The sequence below is a fragment of the Podarcis tiliguerta genome (genome assembly GCF_965153285.1).
Source record: "Podarcis tiliguerta genome assembly, chromosome: 4".
In the NCBI taxonomy this organism is placed as follows: domain Eukaryota; kingdom Metazoa; phylum Chordata; class Lepidosauria; order Squamata; family Lacertidae; genus Podarcis; species Podarcis tiliguerta.
In genome coordinates, this window is record NC_139537.1 from 74,276,664 (window position 1) to 74,295,108 (window position 18,445).

An 18,445-nucleotide genomic window follows, 5' to 3' on the forward strand; every position below is an offset into this window, starting at 1 on the left:
GAGGCAGAGAGAAGAGGGAGGGAAGGAAAGAGGGATAGGGGCTACTGTTGCAGCACCTCTGACCAGCCTTCAAGGCAAAATCACCCTTCTAAGTGATGCCTGTTGAAAATCACGCCTCTAAGTGATGCCTGTTTCCCTGTCTTTTATAATCCTATACCTTTTGTTTGTGTGTTCCTTCCTCTCCATGTTTCTATATTTATTACTACCATTTACTTGCTGCTATGTTTTGTCCTTTGCCGAATTCAGTTACTGCCTACCGGAGACCTAATTTTTTATCTTTACATGAGTGAGCAGAAATGCAAATCTGTGGTGGGAGAGGTGGTGCATTTCATGTGATTATTTGCAAATATGTACCAGAAGCACAAAGTCTTTCTCTCTCATATGGGATTTCTTATTTATGATGCAACTCATTGCTTGCTTTAAATGTACTAGACTGAGTTGCCAAACTTACGCAGTTTCCTGATATCATTTTGCCGTGTTCCTCCACTTCCACTTCACATAATTGGCTGTGATTGGCAGAATGGAAAAGTAGACAGGATACTGATGCTGGGGTAATGATAATAAGTTTTCCTAGTTCCCCCAATAGATTTAATCAAATCTTTTCATCATACAATCCAATAAAAAAACAAACTAATCTAAATTGAAAGCAAAAACAAAGAAGAGCAAAGAAAATAAAAGGCCCTCACTCAAAGGTAGATATCATTCCTTGTCTCCCTGAGAAGTGGGTGGATCCTCTCACCTGGGAACTTTTATTTCTTCTCCCAGCCCCCTCACCTTAGGAAATCTTCCCTTCCCTGCCTCTCACACAGGGTCCTTCACTAGCCAGCCTTCAACGTTCATGTGCATATGATCCTGTAAAGATGGTGCCCCTATCTTCCTTGTAAGAATTCACCATGCCCCAGCATCTACCAATAAAAATATATGTTTAAAAAGTGTCCTTTTGATGACACAAAGCTAGAGTTTTTACCAGTTAAGATATCATTCCCACCCACTATGCCCCTGCCTGGTATTTCAGTGAACCAGCTTAATTTTGCCTGTTGATAGTGAGACGAAAACCACATCATGATCCATCTCTAGCCCTAGTAAAGGTAAAGGGGACCCCTGACCATTAGGTCCACTCGTGGCCAACTCTGGGGTTGCGGCGCTCATCTCGCTTTATTGGCCAAGGGAGCCGACATACAGCTTCCGGGTCATGTGGCCAGCATGACTAAGCCGCTTCTGGCGAACCAGAGCAGCGCACAGAAACGCTGTTTACCTTCCTGCTGGAGCGGTACCTATTTATCTGCTTGCACTTTGACGTGCTTTTGAACTGCTAGGTTGGCAGGGGCAGGGACCGAGCAACGGGAGCTCACCCCATTGTGGGGATTCGAACCGCCGACCTTCTGATCGGCAAGTCCTAGGCTCTGTGGTTTAACCCACAGCGCCACCCGCGTCTAGCCCCTGTCTAGGCCTAGTAGTAGGTAACTATTAATCTGGAATGGGGATACAGATCCTGCCCACCTCAAAATGCTCACTCACAGAGTCCAGCAGGGCCTGGGTAACAACTCCATTGTAGATGTGCAACCGAGTGTGAATTTGTATCAGAACAGAGACGTAATTTTTTTAGGTTAGAGTGTCTTGCGTGAAGTGTGATCAGTGCTGTCAGGGCTGGCTCCTGGTCCCAGCTCACCAAGGACCAACGCTAGCCGATAGTACAGTATCAAAGTCTTTATTGAAGAATAGTCTCCATTTACAAGTCTCAGCGTCCCAGCCCTACGTCTGGACTTTAGACCGGCGAAGCTCTGTCTGGATCTCCACCCCCTGTGCACCAGTTTAAGACTCTAATCTTACTCCACCTCTTCCTTCTCTCTCTCTTCCTCTGGGTCTTACTACCCCCCGGGGTCTCATTCCTCCTGGACTCTTCCGACGCAGAGCTTGACCCCTCTGACTCCTCCCCCTCTCTTCGGCGGGCTTTAGGACCTGGCTCCCTACCCGGGCTGCCCACCTTGCCGCCCTCCTGTACATTTGAACTTGGCGCGCGCGTGCGTTTTACTTTCCGGATGACCGTTTCCTCGCTCCCTGACGAGGGTGTGGCCACTCCTGCCTCACGTTCTCCCTCTGCCTGCGCGCTCCCTGATCCCGATGCCTTGGACTCCTCCCCCCTACTGCACTCTGGGGGGGACGCTGGTCCGGATTTCCAGCTGCTACTCTCTGAGTCCCCTCTGGCCCCTTCTTCCCGAGGTGTCCCCCTGGGCACTCCCCTTGCCCTGACCATGGGGGCCCCTTTCTGTGAATCCTCCGAGTCACTGGAGAGACTCAGAGACCTTGGACTACTGTCGCCGCTGACATTTCCTTCCGACTCCTCCCCCTCGCTCTCCGTTTCTTCCCTCTCCAGTGACTCTGCTCCTGAACCCCTGACAAGTGCCTTGTCAATCAAAGGTCTTGACTTCATGTTCCATTTAATGAAAATGAGGCTGTATATCTTTGAAGGCAGTAAGGCTTCAGACACATGGTTCTGATGTATAATTAGATGCTGATGTAACAGAACACATTGTGCTGTTTGGTGTTTTGATTATAGTTGCTGATAGTTGTTTAAACAGAAAAACCGAGCAAATGCCGGAATTAACAGCATTTGACCAATAGCGAAGATCTGTTTACCTCTTTATAGCAACATAGCTTCTTTTCCTTTTTCACTCTCAGTTCATTTCCGGAAAATTTGACCAAAAAAAATTAAAAGGCACATTTATCCCAATGCTCACCAAAGCATGTGTATGTAAACTGATAATATATAGCACCAAAAAGAGTACTGTGTATTCATCCAAGCAACGTACAAATTATTTATAAACCATGGCTTCATCAATTTTAGATGTCTCATTCAATGAATTGGGAATGATAATTTTAAAAAAATAAAAAGTGAACTTTTACTTTATCTTAATAGATGTGATGGGACAGAGCCTAGGACTTGCTGATCAGAAGGTCGGCAGTTCGAATCCCAGCGACGGTGTGAGCTCCCGTTGCTCGATCCCTGCTCCTGCCAACCTAGCAGTTCAAAAGCATGTCAAAGTGCAAGTAGATAAATAGGTACTGCTCCAGTGGGAAGGTAAACGGTGTTTCCATGTGCTGCTCTGGTTCGCCAGAAGCGGCTTGGTCATGCTGGCCACATTACCCAAAAGCTGTAAGCCGCCTCCCTCAGCCTATAGAGCGAGACGAGCGCTGCAACCCCAGAGTCGGCCACGACTGGACCTAATGGTCAGGGGTCCCTTTACCTTTACCTAATAGATGTGATGGGAGATCTATGATTAGGATCTACTCTGTTTTCTTTTTCTTTTTTAAAAGAATAATGGCTGGTTGGTCCCTGAATTGGATTGGCACTGGCAAAGGATGCCAATCTTCTTCCCACCTGCCCTCCATGCCAGTTAATAGCTAGGCTAGCAGATGGAAGACCATGAAGTGAGGGAAGGTTTAATCTCTTCCTGCAGTCCCTATCATGTTAAGGTCTTATTTGGTTCTTAATAAGTTCCTTGGGTTGTGTTTTTTTATAAAATGGAGATCCTAATGGATCATATGTATTTGCGTCTTTAACAAATGTGAAGAGGGGCAGCAAGACAGAAGGAATGATGAAAATGGCAAGGCTCCATCCATTGACCTGTGTTCCTGCCCACTTCACTGTCTCCATCCAGCTCAGCCACATTCAAGATAGGTTTAGCTTCTAGGGGAGCGAATTCTGTAATTGGTAGGTCAGCCATGGAAAGCTCCTCTTTATGTACACTTGCCATTTAGGTCTAAATGCTTTATAGGTCAAATCTAAGTTTCATGAATTGTGCCTGGAAGCCAGAGTTTCACAGCGTGCCAATACTGTGTGCTCGCAATGACCTCTCTGGTTAGAAGGCCCACCCCATTTATCACTAGCTTCAGCCTTGCTCAAAATATATTTATAGCCTTGAGTTCATGAGGGCATCAATTGCTTGATATGAATTTTGAAAGCCAGATAGTGTCAGTGAAAATTGTTCCTGGCTTTCAGCACTCTGAAATCTTGACTGTAGGTTTTGTCAGATGTTGTGACAGTAAAACACAACAATTAACTATACCTGAAACACTTTGGAGATATATATTTTAAAAAAAATTGTCCAGAATTTGTTTCTAATTGTTGCTGTGGAGTCTTTGTTGATAATAGGACGTCCCTGCCTTTTAACAGCACTTAAATGCACCAATACACTGAGTATGGTGATTATTTCAGCAATATTTGGATTTGGTAGCACAGATATTCACAGTTCTTGTCTTAACAGTTTTATGATTGTTTGAAGCTAAATACGCCGTATGCCTGCCGCTTGGTTTTTTCTTTTTTCACTTAGCTTCCTGTTTGTTTGAAAGTTTGCTGGAAACTGTCAGTTATTTCCTTTTTTGAAGCAACGTGCTTTTGTTAGCAGCCAGGATGCCTCAGGTGCCACCCCTCCCCATTTCACCACCAAAGGAAATGTAGCATTTGTTCAGATGTTGGCTTTGTTGTCTGAGGACTTTCACTAAGCTATAGGGCTTTTTTATCCTGTTATGTGCACTCGCCCCTTTTAAAGTCTTGGTTTGCATGGCCATTCTGTCTGGAGTTAATAGGATTGTGACCAAATGTTTACAAACAACTCTTGAGCCTACAGCCTTAAATTTGAGGGTCCTCCATTTTGTACACAGTTTATTAGCCTTTTCCAGTTCAGAAGCACCCATTTATTTTTATTGGTTCATTGGTTTTTGTGGGCCTGTTTCCAAGGTGTCCAGAAGAAACGGTTCTGATATCTGGTTTCAGGTACAGAAATAAATCAGGGTTCTTGTTTTCCAATTGATTTTGAGAGCTGCTTCTCACTGGATGTCATCACTAGATACTGGCATTATTAAATTGCATGCATGCATGGATAGATATCAGTCAATACGTGCAGCATGCAGTAATTCATTTGCTTATTTCTAAAATTTGTTCCTATCCTTCAGTAGTCAAGAAGCCTGAGATTGAACATCCCCTGACATTAGCTCAAGCATAACAACAGCAACAACCCCACCATTCACTTTGGGGTCCAAAAATGGGGGTGTTACAGTTGCTTAAATTACAATATTATAGAATTGTAGCATTGGAAGGGACCACATGGGTCATCTAGCCCAACCCTATGCAATCTAGGAATCTGTTTGGCCAATGTGGGGCTCAAACCCACAACCCTGAGAGTAAGAGTCAATTGAGCTAACCCAGCTTTATGGAGCTAAAACAATTGGAAGTGAATTACTCACAAGAGTAGGGTGGGTCCTATCTATTGATATGGTGTCAAAGCCCAGATAAAGAGCTTGTGGTGGAAACTGCGTAATGTTGATGCCAAGCACACCTCTGTGAGGAGGAGGGAAGTGCACAATTTCGGGGCTGCCACAGAGAAGGCCCTCTCTTCAATAGTCTTTAATAGCGCTGCTGCATCATAAGCTATCAGTTGCTGATTCACACACATGTATTTGTCGAGTTCTATCTCGGGAAAGGATAAGCAAAGACTACACAAATCTCTAGTAAGCAATTGTCAAATGGAGTGATATTGGAATGAAGCTGTTGAGCTGGTTCACACAGCTGGTTTTTACCCAGCTGTGGTTTGTCTCATGCAAACCATTGACTATGGTTTGTTGTTGGTTTGTGAACTGTGGCGTGTCTTAATATGGCATGTCGTCAGCACGGCTGCAAGAACAGTGTAGAAACAAAAATCACGCTCAAGTCTAAGTGACTATCAGTGGTGCTTTGCCTGAAGAACTTCCTCCTAACTCTGCTTGGAAAGGAGCTCTTTCCCCACCCCACTCTTCTACCTCCCCATCCTCACAAGAAACAGCTTTGCATTGCAGGTGCCATGCTGCCAAGGAGAGGAAAACCTAAAGCAGGCATAGCTCACTACTTCTTACTAACATCCGTAGAGGGATAAATAGCAAAGCAATGAAGTTTAATGAACAGGATATAATGATATTCCAACTTAACCTTATTAAATGGTAGCAACAATTTATATGTGCAGTCATCTGGAAGAGATAAAACCAGGCATTCACATGGATAAAACTGTGAAAGTTTTAAAAATGCGGAACATGTGCAGTCCTGTATATACTTTTAGATATGGAGTTGCCAGACCCGTAGTAGAATTAGAGTGAAAACCTTTCAGCACAGCCCCTGCCTCTCAGCCCTACCTCACAGGGTTGTTGCGGAGATTAAATGAGGAAGGGGAGAACCATGTACACCATGTTTTTGGCAAAATAGGTGGGATATAAATGATGGTGGTGATGATGATGATGATGATAATGATGATACAGTCCTTCTTTGGCGATCACTTGTAGCCGAGTAAGATTGTCTTCCATAAACACAGTTTTAAGAGTGAGTCCGTAGGTGACTGTGGAGACCAATTCTGGATCCACACTTCCACAGTGGGGACATAGGTTTCCGGGTGGGAGTTGATCACGGTGAGGATTTGCCAGATGTGCCTTCGTCTTAGCACGTTTCTCCCTTTCGTCCTGAGTTTGAGCGTCTTCAAAACCGATGACACCTTTGGTAAAGGCTGTTCTCCAGTTGGAGTGCTCGCAGGCCTGTTGTTTCCCAGGGAGATACAATATCATCTCCCTGGCAAAAAAGGAACCAGCAGATGTGCCATCATGAGAGTCCATGGCTCTCAGCAGATGGCATCCTAGAGAATAAGAGCAGAATTCTGGTCATCTGAAGATCACTCAGTGTTCATTGATCTCTGAATCTTGCCACACGTGCAGAGGGACTAGCACATTGGTCTCACCAAGATATATAATTGCTGCCTGGCTCAACAAGGAGATGTGCCCGTGGAGCTGCCACTGCAGTGCCACCTACTGTTGGAAGAAAATGAATGTTTGGAAGGAGGTCACCACTCACAAGCACTTGGGAGTGGAACCAAGGGTGGTCCTCTATATTGTGGTTTTTTGTATCAGTGTCTCTGACCAGCATTGGTGGAATAGACCCAGATCAGTACCGTGACTGCATCCAGACCAGACTCCAGCTGCCCCAGGAACATGTGACTCACTAAGGCCGGCCTACAAACTGGCTCTCAGGCCGTGAGTAGGGGAAATAAATGGTCACTATAGCTGATGCCGCTGTTCAGGAAATGTCTGGTCTTGCCGGCTCCACTTCAAGCAAAGAGGCAACACACCCACTGTGTTCCTAGCCTACCTAAGCCCAACTGAACTTTACTCTCCCAGCATAACTTCTCACCCAACTCATGAGAAAAGAGAGTTCTAACAATTCCCTTCTCACCCTTCCCCCACACTTATAAGGCAAGAATCACACACAGCAACATGAGTTAGTGCTAGAAGAGGTGCCATTAACCAATGCACAAGGCTGAGGAACAGGAAGAAGACTCTGATTGTGTACAGATCACAAAGAAGTTAGCAAATGTTGCCGCAGACGCAGGAAATAGGGTGGTCAGAGCTCTTTTTATGAGCTGGACAAATGTGAAGCTGAGCACAGATTTCAGGAACAGACAAGTTACAACCTGGTGCATGAGGCATGTCAGTACAAGTGTCTGGTGAACAGATGGACACAGCTATGAGGCAGTCAGATGCTGCTTTGGGGCGGTGCATCGCCAAGAGAGCTGCCTTGCTACAGAGGCAGAGTCGCATTTTGGAGTGCCTTGCTGAAGCCATGATTGCTCTACTAGATGCACTCGCATCACCATAACAGATCTATCAGCCAGTGGGAACACATGACACTTGACTATGCACAAGCATCTTTTCAGCACCTACACAATCCCCTTCCACTCCCTCAGACTCCCTCATTTCCTAGTGATCTTTACATTGTCATATTTCTCCCTGGGAACCAAGAACAGGAGCAAATGGGTGAATTCCCAGTAAGGTTTGAAATGAGTAATTTTTATTTGACAGTCAGTTCGCTAAAAAAGTTTTGTGTTTACGTACATCAAGCTGCTTCTAAGATAGGAGCGAAGTGTGGCAGGTTGTCGTAGTGTGGGAACTGCTACTGCTGTATGAAGTTTAAAATATAGATATTATTCAAAACGTTTACTAATTAAAATGAAGCTCTTTCGCTTTCTGCATCAAAAATGAATTTTTCTTTTTTTAAAAATTGTAAAATTGGATTTGCAATAACTTCAAAATGTAAAATGTTGAAATATTAAGAAATTAGTTACTTGGAAGTAGCGTGATTCTGTCACTCTAAAACTGGGGATATGTGTGGGGTTTTGTTGGATAGCCAACAATAAAAAATCAGTAAAGTCGTAAGTAAAGGGAGGAAAGTGAATAATTTTGTTCTAAAAGCACACAAAAGTTATTAAGGCCTTTGTATCGGCACTAATTTTCCTATCCTGAGTCTGGAGAAAGAAGTCTTAATTGACCAAGGTTAGTTAATTGTACCAGTTATAGTTTGAGCTTCATTCAAAACCAAAGTGAACATAATAAAAATTAAGAGTTCTTCAACTGTTCAATCCTGCTTTGGCTTTGCATTTTGCAAAGAGATAACAGGTCACAGATATTTCTGTGAACAAAATAGAGCTTGTGACACATGGTGCATACAGATAAATTCTGAAGAGCTACTTTCTGTAGAGATCTCAAAAGAGATGCCATGATTAAGCCAGATGTCAGGATGACTTCGTGACACTGCTGAACCTTAGGAAATGTTCTTGCATAATGAGGGGATGAACAGCAAGATATGGATGCTTAAAGCAAACACACCATCTTTTCCTTCACCTGAGTCAACAAAATAACCTAAGTCTGACCCTGGCCCTCTGCGTTGCAGGAGTACCAAATGCTTTTTCGCTTGACAATTAACACCTATAGATCACTAATGACAATGGAAGTGTACAGATGTGAAATGTGGTGTAATCCTCACTGAAGCTGGGAAGAGTCAGATTTACAACACACTCATTTTCTCTGTACAGTCAAGTTTTGTTTTTGTTTCACTTCATTTCACCCTTTGTATTCTTATATTTTTGCTTCCGATTGTCAACTTGGTTGTACCAGTGACGCTCTTAATGCTTTATGTGTATTTAAAGCTTTAGTTCATAACAGCTATTTAGAAAATAATCTTGAGTGCCCATGTGTACCCTCCATTCTGCTGCCATTTTCAGCAGCTAAAATTGGCTTGATTTTTCTGAAAATAATGATACCGACTCAGTTAACATGCAGGTGGCATATGCCAAACAAAAACTATAAGCAGACTATATATTCATCAGATGCCTACATTTCTTATCTTTTAGCTGCAACCTAAACGTTTATTTGCCCTGACCTTTGGCAGCAACTGATTGGAGTTAGTTTATTTGTTTCGCTTACTTGGTGTTCAGCTGTTAGATCTGCTGTTGTTTTATGTTTATATTCACTGGTTCTTATTTTGTTGTAATGGATTGCACCTATTTGTTGTGGGCTGCCTTGGAGACTTATATTTGGTGGAAATGTGGAATATAACACTTTGAAATTCTCTTTCATATTTACCCAGAAATAAATTCCTGCTGAGTTCAGCAAGACTCAGTTCCTAGTAGGGATGCTCTGGAACTTTTGACCCTTCAGAATTATTATTTTTTAAATGCCTGCTCCAAAGGTCTTATCATACTACACTAGGGATTATATAGCTATATCTGAAATTTCATGCATATCAGTTAATATCTTGACCCTCCTCCACTGAATTGAAATTGTAAACCAGTGACAGCCATCACAGTCAACCATAGCCTTAAGGATCTTTAATTGGAAAGTTTGTTATCTATCCATCTGTCTATCATCCAACAGCAAACTTTATCCCAAAACATCATCTGCTCTAGACTGGGGGGGCAACATTAAATGTTGTGTTGTGGCTGCTATGTGAACGATGGAAGGTGAGGCGGGAATCTGCTTTTAGATCAATGAAGTTGTGATATGACATTAAATCAGCCTGATTTACAGAAATAGCAACATGTTAAATCTGGGACTTCTCTTCTGCCTGTTCCAGCTTTTGTTTCTTGTGTGTGTGTCCCTGTGCCCCCTACAACCAGATGCAGTAACAGCCCTGCAGAAAATAATAAAGAGATGATTAAGCATGCCAGTCTCTCGATCGCTCTGTATGGTAGTTAATGATGACATTTTTGGAAGTTATGGTTGCCTGATATAAAACGCGCAATTCTATTTATGGAGTGTAGCATGATAAACTGTCAAATACTGAATACCATATGCAAACAGCTTTTTGAAAAATTTCTAAGCGACTTTTCCCTGGCTGAGGTTACATAAGCTAATTCTCTCTTTCCGCATCTAAGCTCAGAATAGTGGTCTGGCTATTGCGACTGCTTTCCCTTACGCACCACAAGTTCTCTTTCCATTTTAATTTTTGTTTGTCTAAAATAGTATAATAAAGCAAGCCTAATAATTCAAGCAAGCCTAGGACAATTGTTCCCGATTATTATTTTTTTAACAAAGCTAGCAAAATGCCTTCAGTCATGGGGAGAATATAGAATGAAGGAGTGGTTGCTGGGAGATATGTCTATTTCAGGGGGAGAAAAGAGAGGAGATTTCTTCTGCAGCAGAGAAATATTGGGCCATTTGGCTTCTCTGTCTATGGAACCCAGGCTACTTTATTTTGGGCATGATAAACAAGATTTGCTACCACATGCAGAGCACCACTTCTTGAAATGGGAGCTAAACTTGGTAATCCCAGTTCCTTAGTGGGAGCGATTTTGCTTCCTCTCCCCCTTCAAAAAAAGAGTCCTGTCAATTGCAGCCTGTTTCAAATAGGTTTCATGGGACAAAACAAACTGGAGAATTCAGCCTGATCCCGTCTGTGTATTATTTGCCCTTTACTCCTTGCAGAGTTAGGGACGCGGGTGGCGCTGTGGGTTAAAGCCTCAGTGCCTAGGGCTTGCCGATCGAAAGGTCGGCGGTTCGAATCCCCGCGGCGGGGTGCGCTCCCGCTGTTCGGTCCCAGCGCCTGCCAACCTAGCAGTTCGAAAGCACCCCTGGGTGCAAGTAGATAAATAGGGACCGCTTACTAGCGGGAAGGTAAACGGCGTTTCTGTGTGCGGCTCTGGCTCGCCAGAGCAGCGATGTCACGCTAGCCACGTGACCCGGAAGTGTCTTCGGACAGTGCTGGCCCTTGGCCTCTTTGAGTGAGATGGGCGCACAACCCTAGAGTCTGTCAAGACTGGCCCGTACGGGCAGGGGTACCTTTACCTTTACCTTTACCTTTACCTTGCAGAGTTGAAGATATTACTGAAGGTGGGTTTTTTTTTTAAGAATAACAATTGGACATACTTACCTATTCCATTGACATCTTGTGCCTTTAAAGAGATTAAATGCCCTTTGAGTCATTCCCTACTTTCCCCTGTAAAAGCATTAACCAGAGACAAAAAGACAACTCCTGATATCAACTGTTAAAAATAGGACACAATAGGTGATGTGTTCTGCTTCTTATCGTTCAAATTATGACCATTTCTATTGTCAACCAAATAGCAGTGACATTTACTTTTTCCAAATGGCATAGAAAAGCTGTTCTGTCCAGTAATTCTGTCTATGTCTTCAGGAAACCTAGAGCATAATTGTGTCCATGTTTACTCAGAAGTATACCAGTGGTAAGGATGTGTAGGACTGTAGACTTAGTGTTGCAAGTAAGTGACCTGTATGAATGCCTGGTTTATACATGTGTCTAACAAGGGAGCAAAACAGAAACTGCCAATTTCACAACTGTTCCACTGTTGATGTTTTGCCACAAAAGCTGTGTGAGCCAACTGGCCCATTTTTTTTCTGAGGGGAGGGAGGAATTATGTTGTCGTTTAGCCATGTCCGACTCTTCGTGACCCCATGGACCAGAGCCCGCCAGGCACTCCTGTCTTCCACTGCCTCACGCAGTTTGGTCAAACTCATGCTGGTAGCTTCAAGAACACTGGCCAACCATCTCGTCCACTGTCGTCCCCTTCTCTTTGTGCCTTCAATCTTTCCCAACATCAGGGTCTTTTCCAGGGAGTCTTCTCTTCTCATGAGGTGGCCAAAGTATTCATGCCTCAGCTTCAGGATCTGTCCTTCCAGTGAGCACTCAGGGCTGATTTCCTTCAGAATGGAGAGGTTTGATCTTATTGCAGTCCATGGGACTCTCAAGAGTCTCCTCCAGCACCATAATTCAAAAGCATCAATTCTTCGGCGATCAGCCTTCTTTATGGTCCAGCTCTCACTTCCATAAATCAGAGGAATTATACTCCTGAGAAGTAGAATCACTCGTTAAAATATTGTCAGCATATAACACTTTATTTGCTACCCCAAAGATGGGAAATACCTCAGCAAGAGATATGCAAAAACCATCCATGCAATTTTCAGCTGGAAGCATGCACTTTTTTCTGGATACAATTGCATTTGCAGAATTGGAGGCTTTGAACATTTCTAAAGCAGGGCTTGCAGTTCAGCTGCACGTTACACGCTGCTTCGTGGAATATGGAGTTTATATTTGTCTTTAGTCCTGTCAGGATTGCGAAAGTGCTGCCAACTGCCGGGGGGGGGGGAGACCCCATCACCCAAACTTAGTTTTAAAAGAAATCTGTGGAGAAAAGGAAAGGTGAAACTTGAGTGGAGTTACTAAGAATTAAATATAGGGCTTTGTTTCTGCGGAAAATAGCATTTCGTGTTTGGAGCCAGCCTTGCCAATTACTGAAATGTGTCCCCTTCCCCGAACAGCTATCTGCCTTAAAACAGTTCCCCACCCCTTCCCCTAATGGCTGGACAATGCTGGGAAAGGGATGAGGGAGTGTGGTCCAGCTGTGGCTTTTGATACCATACCATCTAGTGATTATAAGTTTCTGAATTGGCTCTGTGATTTGGAAGTTTGGGGCATGGTGATATAGTTGTTCCATTCTTAACTTGCAGGGCTGTTTCCAGTAGGGATTTTTTGCTTCATTCCCTGCTTGACGCTTCTGCTGTGGGGTACCCTCAACTTGTCATTTGTACTTTCAGAGATGTGGGGGTTTGGCTGACATCAGAATTAGGTGAAGTGCTGGAAGTCTGGACTTTGTAAAAAACAAAACAAAACTGGATGATGGTCAGTAATGGGAAACTCAGGTCTAACAACGTGGAGTTTCTGTGGGTAAACAGTTCACAGATTCAGAGAGATGGTATTCCATCTGTTTGTGATGGCTGTGCACTTCTCATGGACCAAGTTTGCAAATTGGGGTGTTCCGGTTTTGTTGCTGGGTGCCCAAGTATAAAGTACCTTTTACTGATTTCCTTTCAGCTGTTTCTTTTTGGAATTTTACGTATTGAATTGCATTTGGGGAAAGTCTATTCCTAATCACCATATTCGGCAAATAACTTTTGCAATTAACTGACAGTACCGACTTGTATGACCCCAAACTATGACTCAGTAATAAAACAGCTGGCCAGCCTTTCTCCTATATAACAGATAGGCTAACAGAAGAGCCACTGCTTTCAGCATTTCTGTTCCTTCATCCAGAGAATACCAAGAGTTTAAATTGCTGAAATGAAGTAACTAATCAGCAGAGCCTGTGAATGTGCAAAAACATGTGAAGGCTTGGTATAAACCTGCTTTCGTTGCAAATCGAGTGTTGCAAACTATAATTAGAAAATGGCAGAAGTCTGCAGAAACAGGTATCTTTATCTTCTGCCAAAATATATGGAATGAACAGTACAGATTTCTTCATAGCGCTGAATGTTGCCAGCTATGTCAGTGTTGCTGAGATGTGTGTGTTTGTTTGTTTGTTTTGGGGGGGTAATTGATCAGGAGGCACTGACTCTCGACCAGTGTTAGAAACTCCAATACATAAGCTAGGTGCCAAATGGCTCCTTAAACCAGGGTTACGGTCGCGAAAACTGAATGTCTAGCTGCCATTTGGGGACCAGACGGCTCAAAAGTCCTATTTTTCAGTACAACTTTTTGGTTCCTGAAATTCGTTCTGATTGGACAGATAAAATACCATGGATAGAATTCTACTGGATGTGTTGCTAGTGTGTGAAAACAGTCAAGATCCAAGGATCCCCAGGCATGTATCTCCAGATGGTGGAGATGTCAGGCACATCATGGCGCCCGGGCATCTTCACTTGGTTACAAGTGGCTGATAGACAGGTGCAAAATGCACCTGGCAGATTTTGAATGCTGCTCCAGACAGCGACCCATTTCAGATATTATGACTCCTGAATGCCAAATTCTGAACCAATATTGTAATGTATTTGAAACTTTACTCGTAAGAAGATTCAGTACTAACAAACGTAATTTGTTATAAGCCTTCATGAATTCTTGCTGAATGCATCTGCTCCCAGTTCAGTTAAATGTTGGCCTTTTATTTGTAATACGGAAGCAAACATGGCCATGGACTGCATTCCCTTCCATGACAGTGTGTGGTCCCATCAGAGCTGACCAGAATGCAGTATTCTAGAGGCTAGGCCTCTGGTTCTTAACTCTTGCTCTGCTTGTCATAACGTTGAGCATTTTGCTAGTATTGCATAAATCTTTACAAGCAGTGAGTTTCCTTCCTTCTCTTCCATGTTGAAAAGTTTAAAAAGTAGTCCTCACAGTGGTCAAATGTTTGCAGATGTTGAGGCATTTAATAGAAGGTAGGTTGCAATCTTCAATTCAAGCATTATTTCACTATTGAATTGTTAGTTACTGGAACATATCAAGTGCCTTGTTTTGTGGAAATTGGTTCATGGGTTTTTGTTGTGGGTTTAGGGCTGGTTCCTGATGTTAATTGCACTCTCTCACTGTTGTTAGAAGGGACTTGTTATAAATATTTGGAAATCTTAATTGCTAGAAGTGTACATTGAAGTGGAAAATGGCTTAGTCACTGCCATTGAATGCGGGAATAATGAGGTCATTAACCTGAGATATGTACTTTGTCCAATTACTACCCATTCTCTTGATAGTAATATCTCTCCAGTTACCATCTCTGGTTCCTTTTAATAGTGCTGTGTATGTTGATACACAAGACATTGTTCAGTGGCAGTCGGGAAGTTTTCATCATAGATCAGACCGTGGCCAGCTTCTACTGGATACTGAAGTACTGTTTTCCTGCAATTGTGTCACACACCACAATAGCTTGGTTTCTTTGCTGTCACTTTGCCAGCTTGCATGGCCACTGACTTTTAGGCTAGAGGGAAGTCTTTAGTTACAGTTCTTTAGATAAGCACACGGAAAGATGGAAAAGGGAGTTAGCTGTGGAACGTATCGGGAGGAATCACTGACATTTTCCTCATTTAGTTAATGTGACACTTGAAGTTCCGTAGATTAATTTGACAAGCATCCTTGTGTGTCATTCCCACCCACCCCTTTCCTCCTGCTGCAGTTTCAAGTTGGGTTTTGTACAGCAGATTTTTGTTTATGCCATTTAGGTGAATAATCTGCCAGAATGCATCAGGTATGTTCAGCTACCCCTAGACAGGCGTTTAACTTGAACTATTTTCGGTGTGTAATTAAGCAGTGATGTAGTCAACCCAAAATGGCATGTGCGAGAGACAACTGTTTAGAATAGGATTTATTTTTAAAACACCTTGTGTTTTTGTCTGTTCGTATCAGAATTATTTCCTTTATGTTAACCAAAGCACTTTAACTAGATCCTGTATCAAACTGAAAGCCTGGGGAGGGGTCAGATTCTTTCTCACTCTAGTTGTAGTCCAAATATATGTGTAAGATTATGGCTGGGTGATTTTTTTCTATGTGTTGTCCTTGTTTTTCCACAGTTGAAATCCCAAACAGCGCTTGAATTCTGCTTGTCCCAGATAAACTGAGCCTGCAACCTAATTGAAATTCCATAATGAAATTCACTACCTTCAGAGGTTTAAGAGCAAAATAACGTGTGTGTGTACAGGGAGCATTAAAGAATAGTTCCTGTGTTAGATCTTTATCACAGTAACATTTGAATTTAATATTATTGTTTGAGCTGGTGAAAATTGTATTACTCCTTATGCTGCTAGCTGTTTAATAAATACCTTGGTACTCTGTTGCAGGTTTTGAAAGTGTTGTGCTTCAAAACAATGCACTCCTGTGGGTTTTATTTTATTTTAAGTAATTGTGAGCTCCTTTGGCTGCTGCAGGTCAGACACAACTGAAAGCAGAATAGGAGATTATTAGGTGCACTGTACCTCTAAAATCTGAAATGCTGTGACATTGAATATCCTGTGTTGACTCCTATCCAGAACCATACCTAGTGAATTGCCCTGCCTCTGTACTCTGCAACTGAGATCTCAGTTTGGCTGCACATTAGCAAGTTGCACGAATTTACTGCATGTCACAATGTAGGTCATGTCCATATTTTAGTGTCAAAATTTACCAATAAAATGTGCACAAATAATTTCGTATATGCATTGCGCACGATCACACCATTTCTTGGTTTAAATGGTTTTTATTCTATGAAATTGCGGTGGAATCAGTTTGAATGTTAATTGGAGCCACGCAGAACCTTTAGACAACCAACTTTTGGTACCTTGTTTCAACTTCTTTCTCTGCAACTAAAATGGATTGAAAATCGGTTGGTTGCATTTTTAAAGAATTGTTAATCCCACAATGCAATACTAACTGGTTATAAAAAGAGGAATTTCCTTTTCTATGCTGCCAACAGTTCTGTGTGTATTCATTCTCTAGTGACTTCGGAAAGAAATGCACTGAAAGGGCACATCAAAGCTTCATTTAGTAGCTACCCTTCTGAGAAGAAAAGAAGCTTCTTAAAAAGTTACTTTTTCCCCCTCTGGCAGTTTTCTGGCATCATAGAACAATTCCTCTATGTCTTCATTATTTTGTTGACACATCTAGGACTCGACTACATTGGCAAAGAAAAAACATTTTATGTGCGTTATTTATGCATTCTAACACGGTGACACCAGAGGGCGCTGTGGAGTTCTGTTTTTGCCAACCTGATTTCTCATGCAAAGTTTGCAATGTGTTTAACCATGTTTTGTTTAATGCTTTTTAGAAACTTTTATTTTATTTTTTTTAACAGGTTTGGGGAAAACAAAGCGGAAGACAAGTGCCAGAGACGCCTCACCGACCCCTAGTACAGATGCAGAGTACCCGTCTAACGGTAGCAACGCCGATCGGATTTATGATCTGAACATCCCAGCGTACGTTAAATTTGCCTATGTGGCAGAAAGGGAAGATGAACTCTCTCTCGTGAAAGGATCCCGAGTCATTGTTATGGAAAAGTGCAGCGATGGCTGGTGGAGAGGGAGTTACAACGGACAAATTGGATGGTTTCCTTCAAACTACGTGGTAGAAGAAGTCGAGGAAGCGACTGCCGATTCACCGAGTTTTCTCAGCTTGAGGAAGGGAGCCTCCATGAGCAATGGCCAAGCCATGAAAGTACTTCACGTTGTTCAGACATTGTACCCCTTCAGTTCTGTCACAGAAGAAGAGCTCAACTTCGAGAAAGGCGAAACCATGGAAGTGATAGAGAAACCCGAGAATGACCCGGAATGGTGGAAATGTAAAAATTCCCGAGGGCAAATTGGCCTCGTTCCGAAAAACTATGTAGTAATCTTAAGTGATGGCCCCACAAGTAACAGTTCCCACCCGCCTCCGATAAGCTACACAGGGCCCTCTACTACGGGACGGTTTGCAGGAAGAGAATGGTATTATGGGAATGTTACTCGGCATCAGGCAGAATGTGCTCTAAACGAACGGGGAGCGGAAGGGGACTTCCTGGTCAGAGACAGCGAATCTTCAGTAAGTGGCACCCATTTCAGAATCTGAAATTTTGCGAAGTACTGTATTTCAATTTTGCAATGTATTGTGCAGTATACACACACACACACACACACACACAGTGGTACCTCGCAAGACAAAAGAGTTTTTTGAGTTGCTTCGCAAGTCGAATTTCCCTATGGGCTTGCTTCGCAAGACGAAAACGTCTTGCGCCTTTTTCTTAAAACCGTCAATGCATTCCTATGGGAAACCGTCAATGCATTTCCTATGGGAAACCGTGCTTCGCAAGACGAAAAATTCACAAGACGAAAAAACTCGCAGAACGAATTAATTTTGTCTTGCGAGGCACCACTGTATATATATGTGTGTGTGTGTGAGAGAGAGAGAGAGAGAGAGAGAGAGAGAGAGAGAGAAATAGTACAGAAAGTGACCATTTCTCTTACGCTAAAGAAAGTGACCTACATCTCAAAATACCTTATATTGGTTAAAACTAATATATAATATATATTTGTTATACGCACAGGCACAGAAAAACAGAGCAAAACAATCTAGTATATAATGTGCAGTACATCTTAAACGAGAAATGCAAATGGAACTTTCAGGGTCATTTTATACTTTACAAAAATTTGAATGCAGGTAGAGGTTCTGTTAAAAGCTTTTACGGTGACTTTTTGGCGTCTATAAATCGTTTCGCAAAACAAGTTCTTAACTATGCCGATGCACCTGAGGTCATAACAAAATATTCGTGTGTAAGTTTTAATTGAGTTGGACTGTTAATACAATTTTCTTGGTTTTGTTTTGTTTCGACTAGAGTTATTTCCTTAATACAAATGAAATTCCAATATTGCATTG

General features: G+C 42.6%; 1 protein-coding gene across 5 annotated transcripts in view; it reads left to right on the forward strand.

Annotated features, from left to right (window-relative positions):
* NCK2 (NCK adaptor protein 2) overlaps positions 1–18,445 on the forward strand; it is a 73,030-nt gene that overhangs the window by 44,258 nt on the left and 10,327 nt on the right. For all 5 annotated transcript variants that reach the window (XM_083438005.1, XM_083438008.1, XM_083438007.1 and 2 more), the window contains one exon: positions 16,893–17,614. In XM_083438005.1, the coding sequence (XP_083294131.1) occupies positions 16,893–17,614 (722 nt within the window). The remainder of the gene's footprint in view (positions 1–16,892; positions 17,615–18,445) is intronic.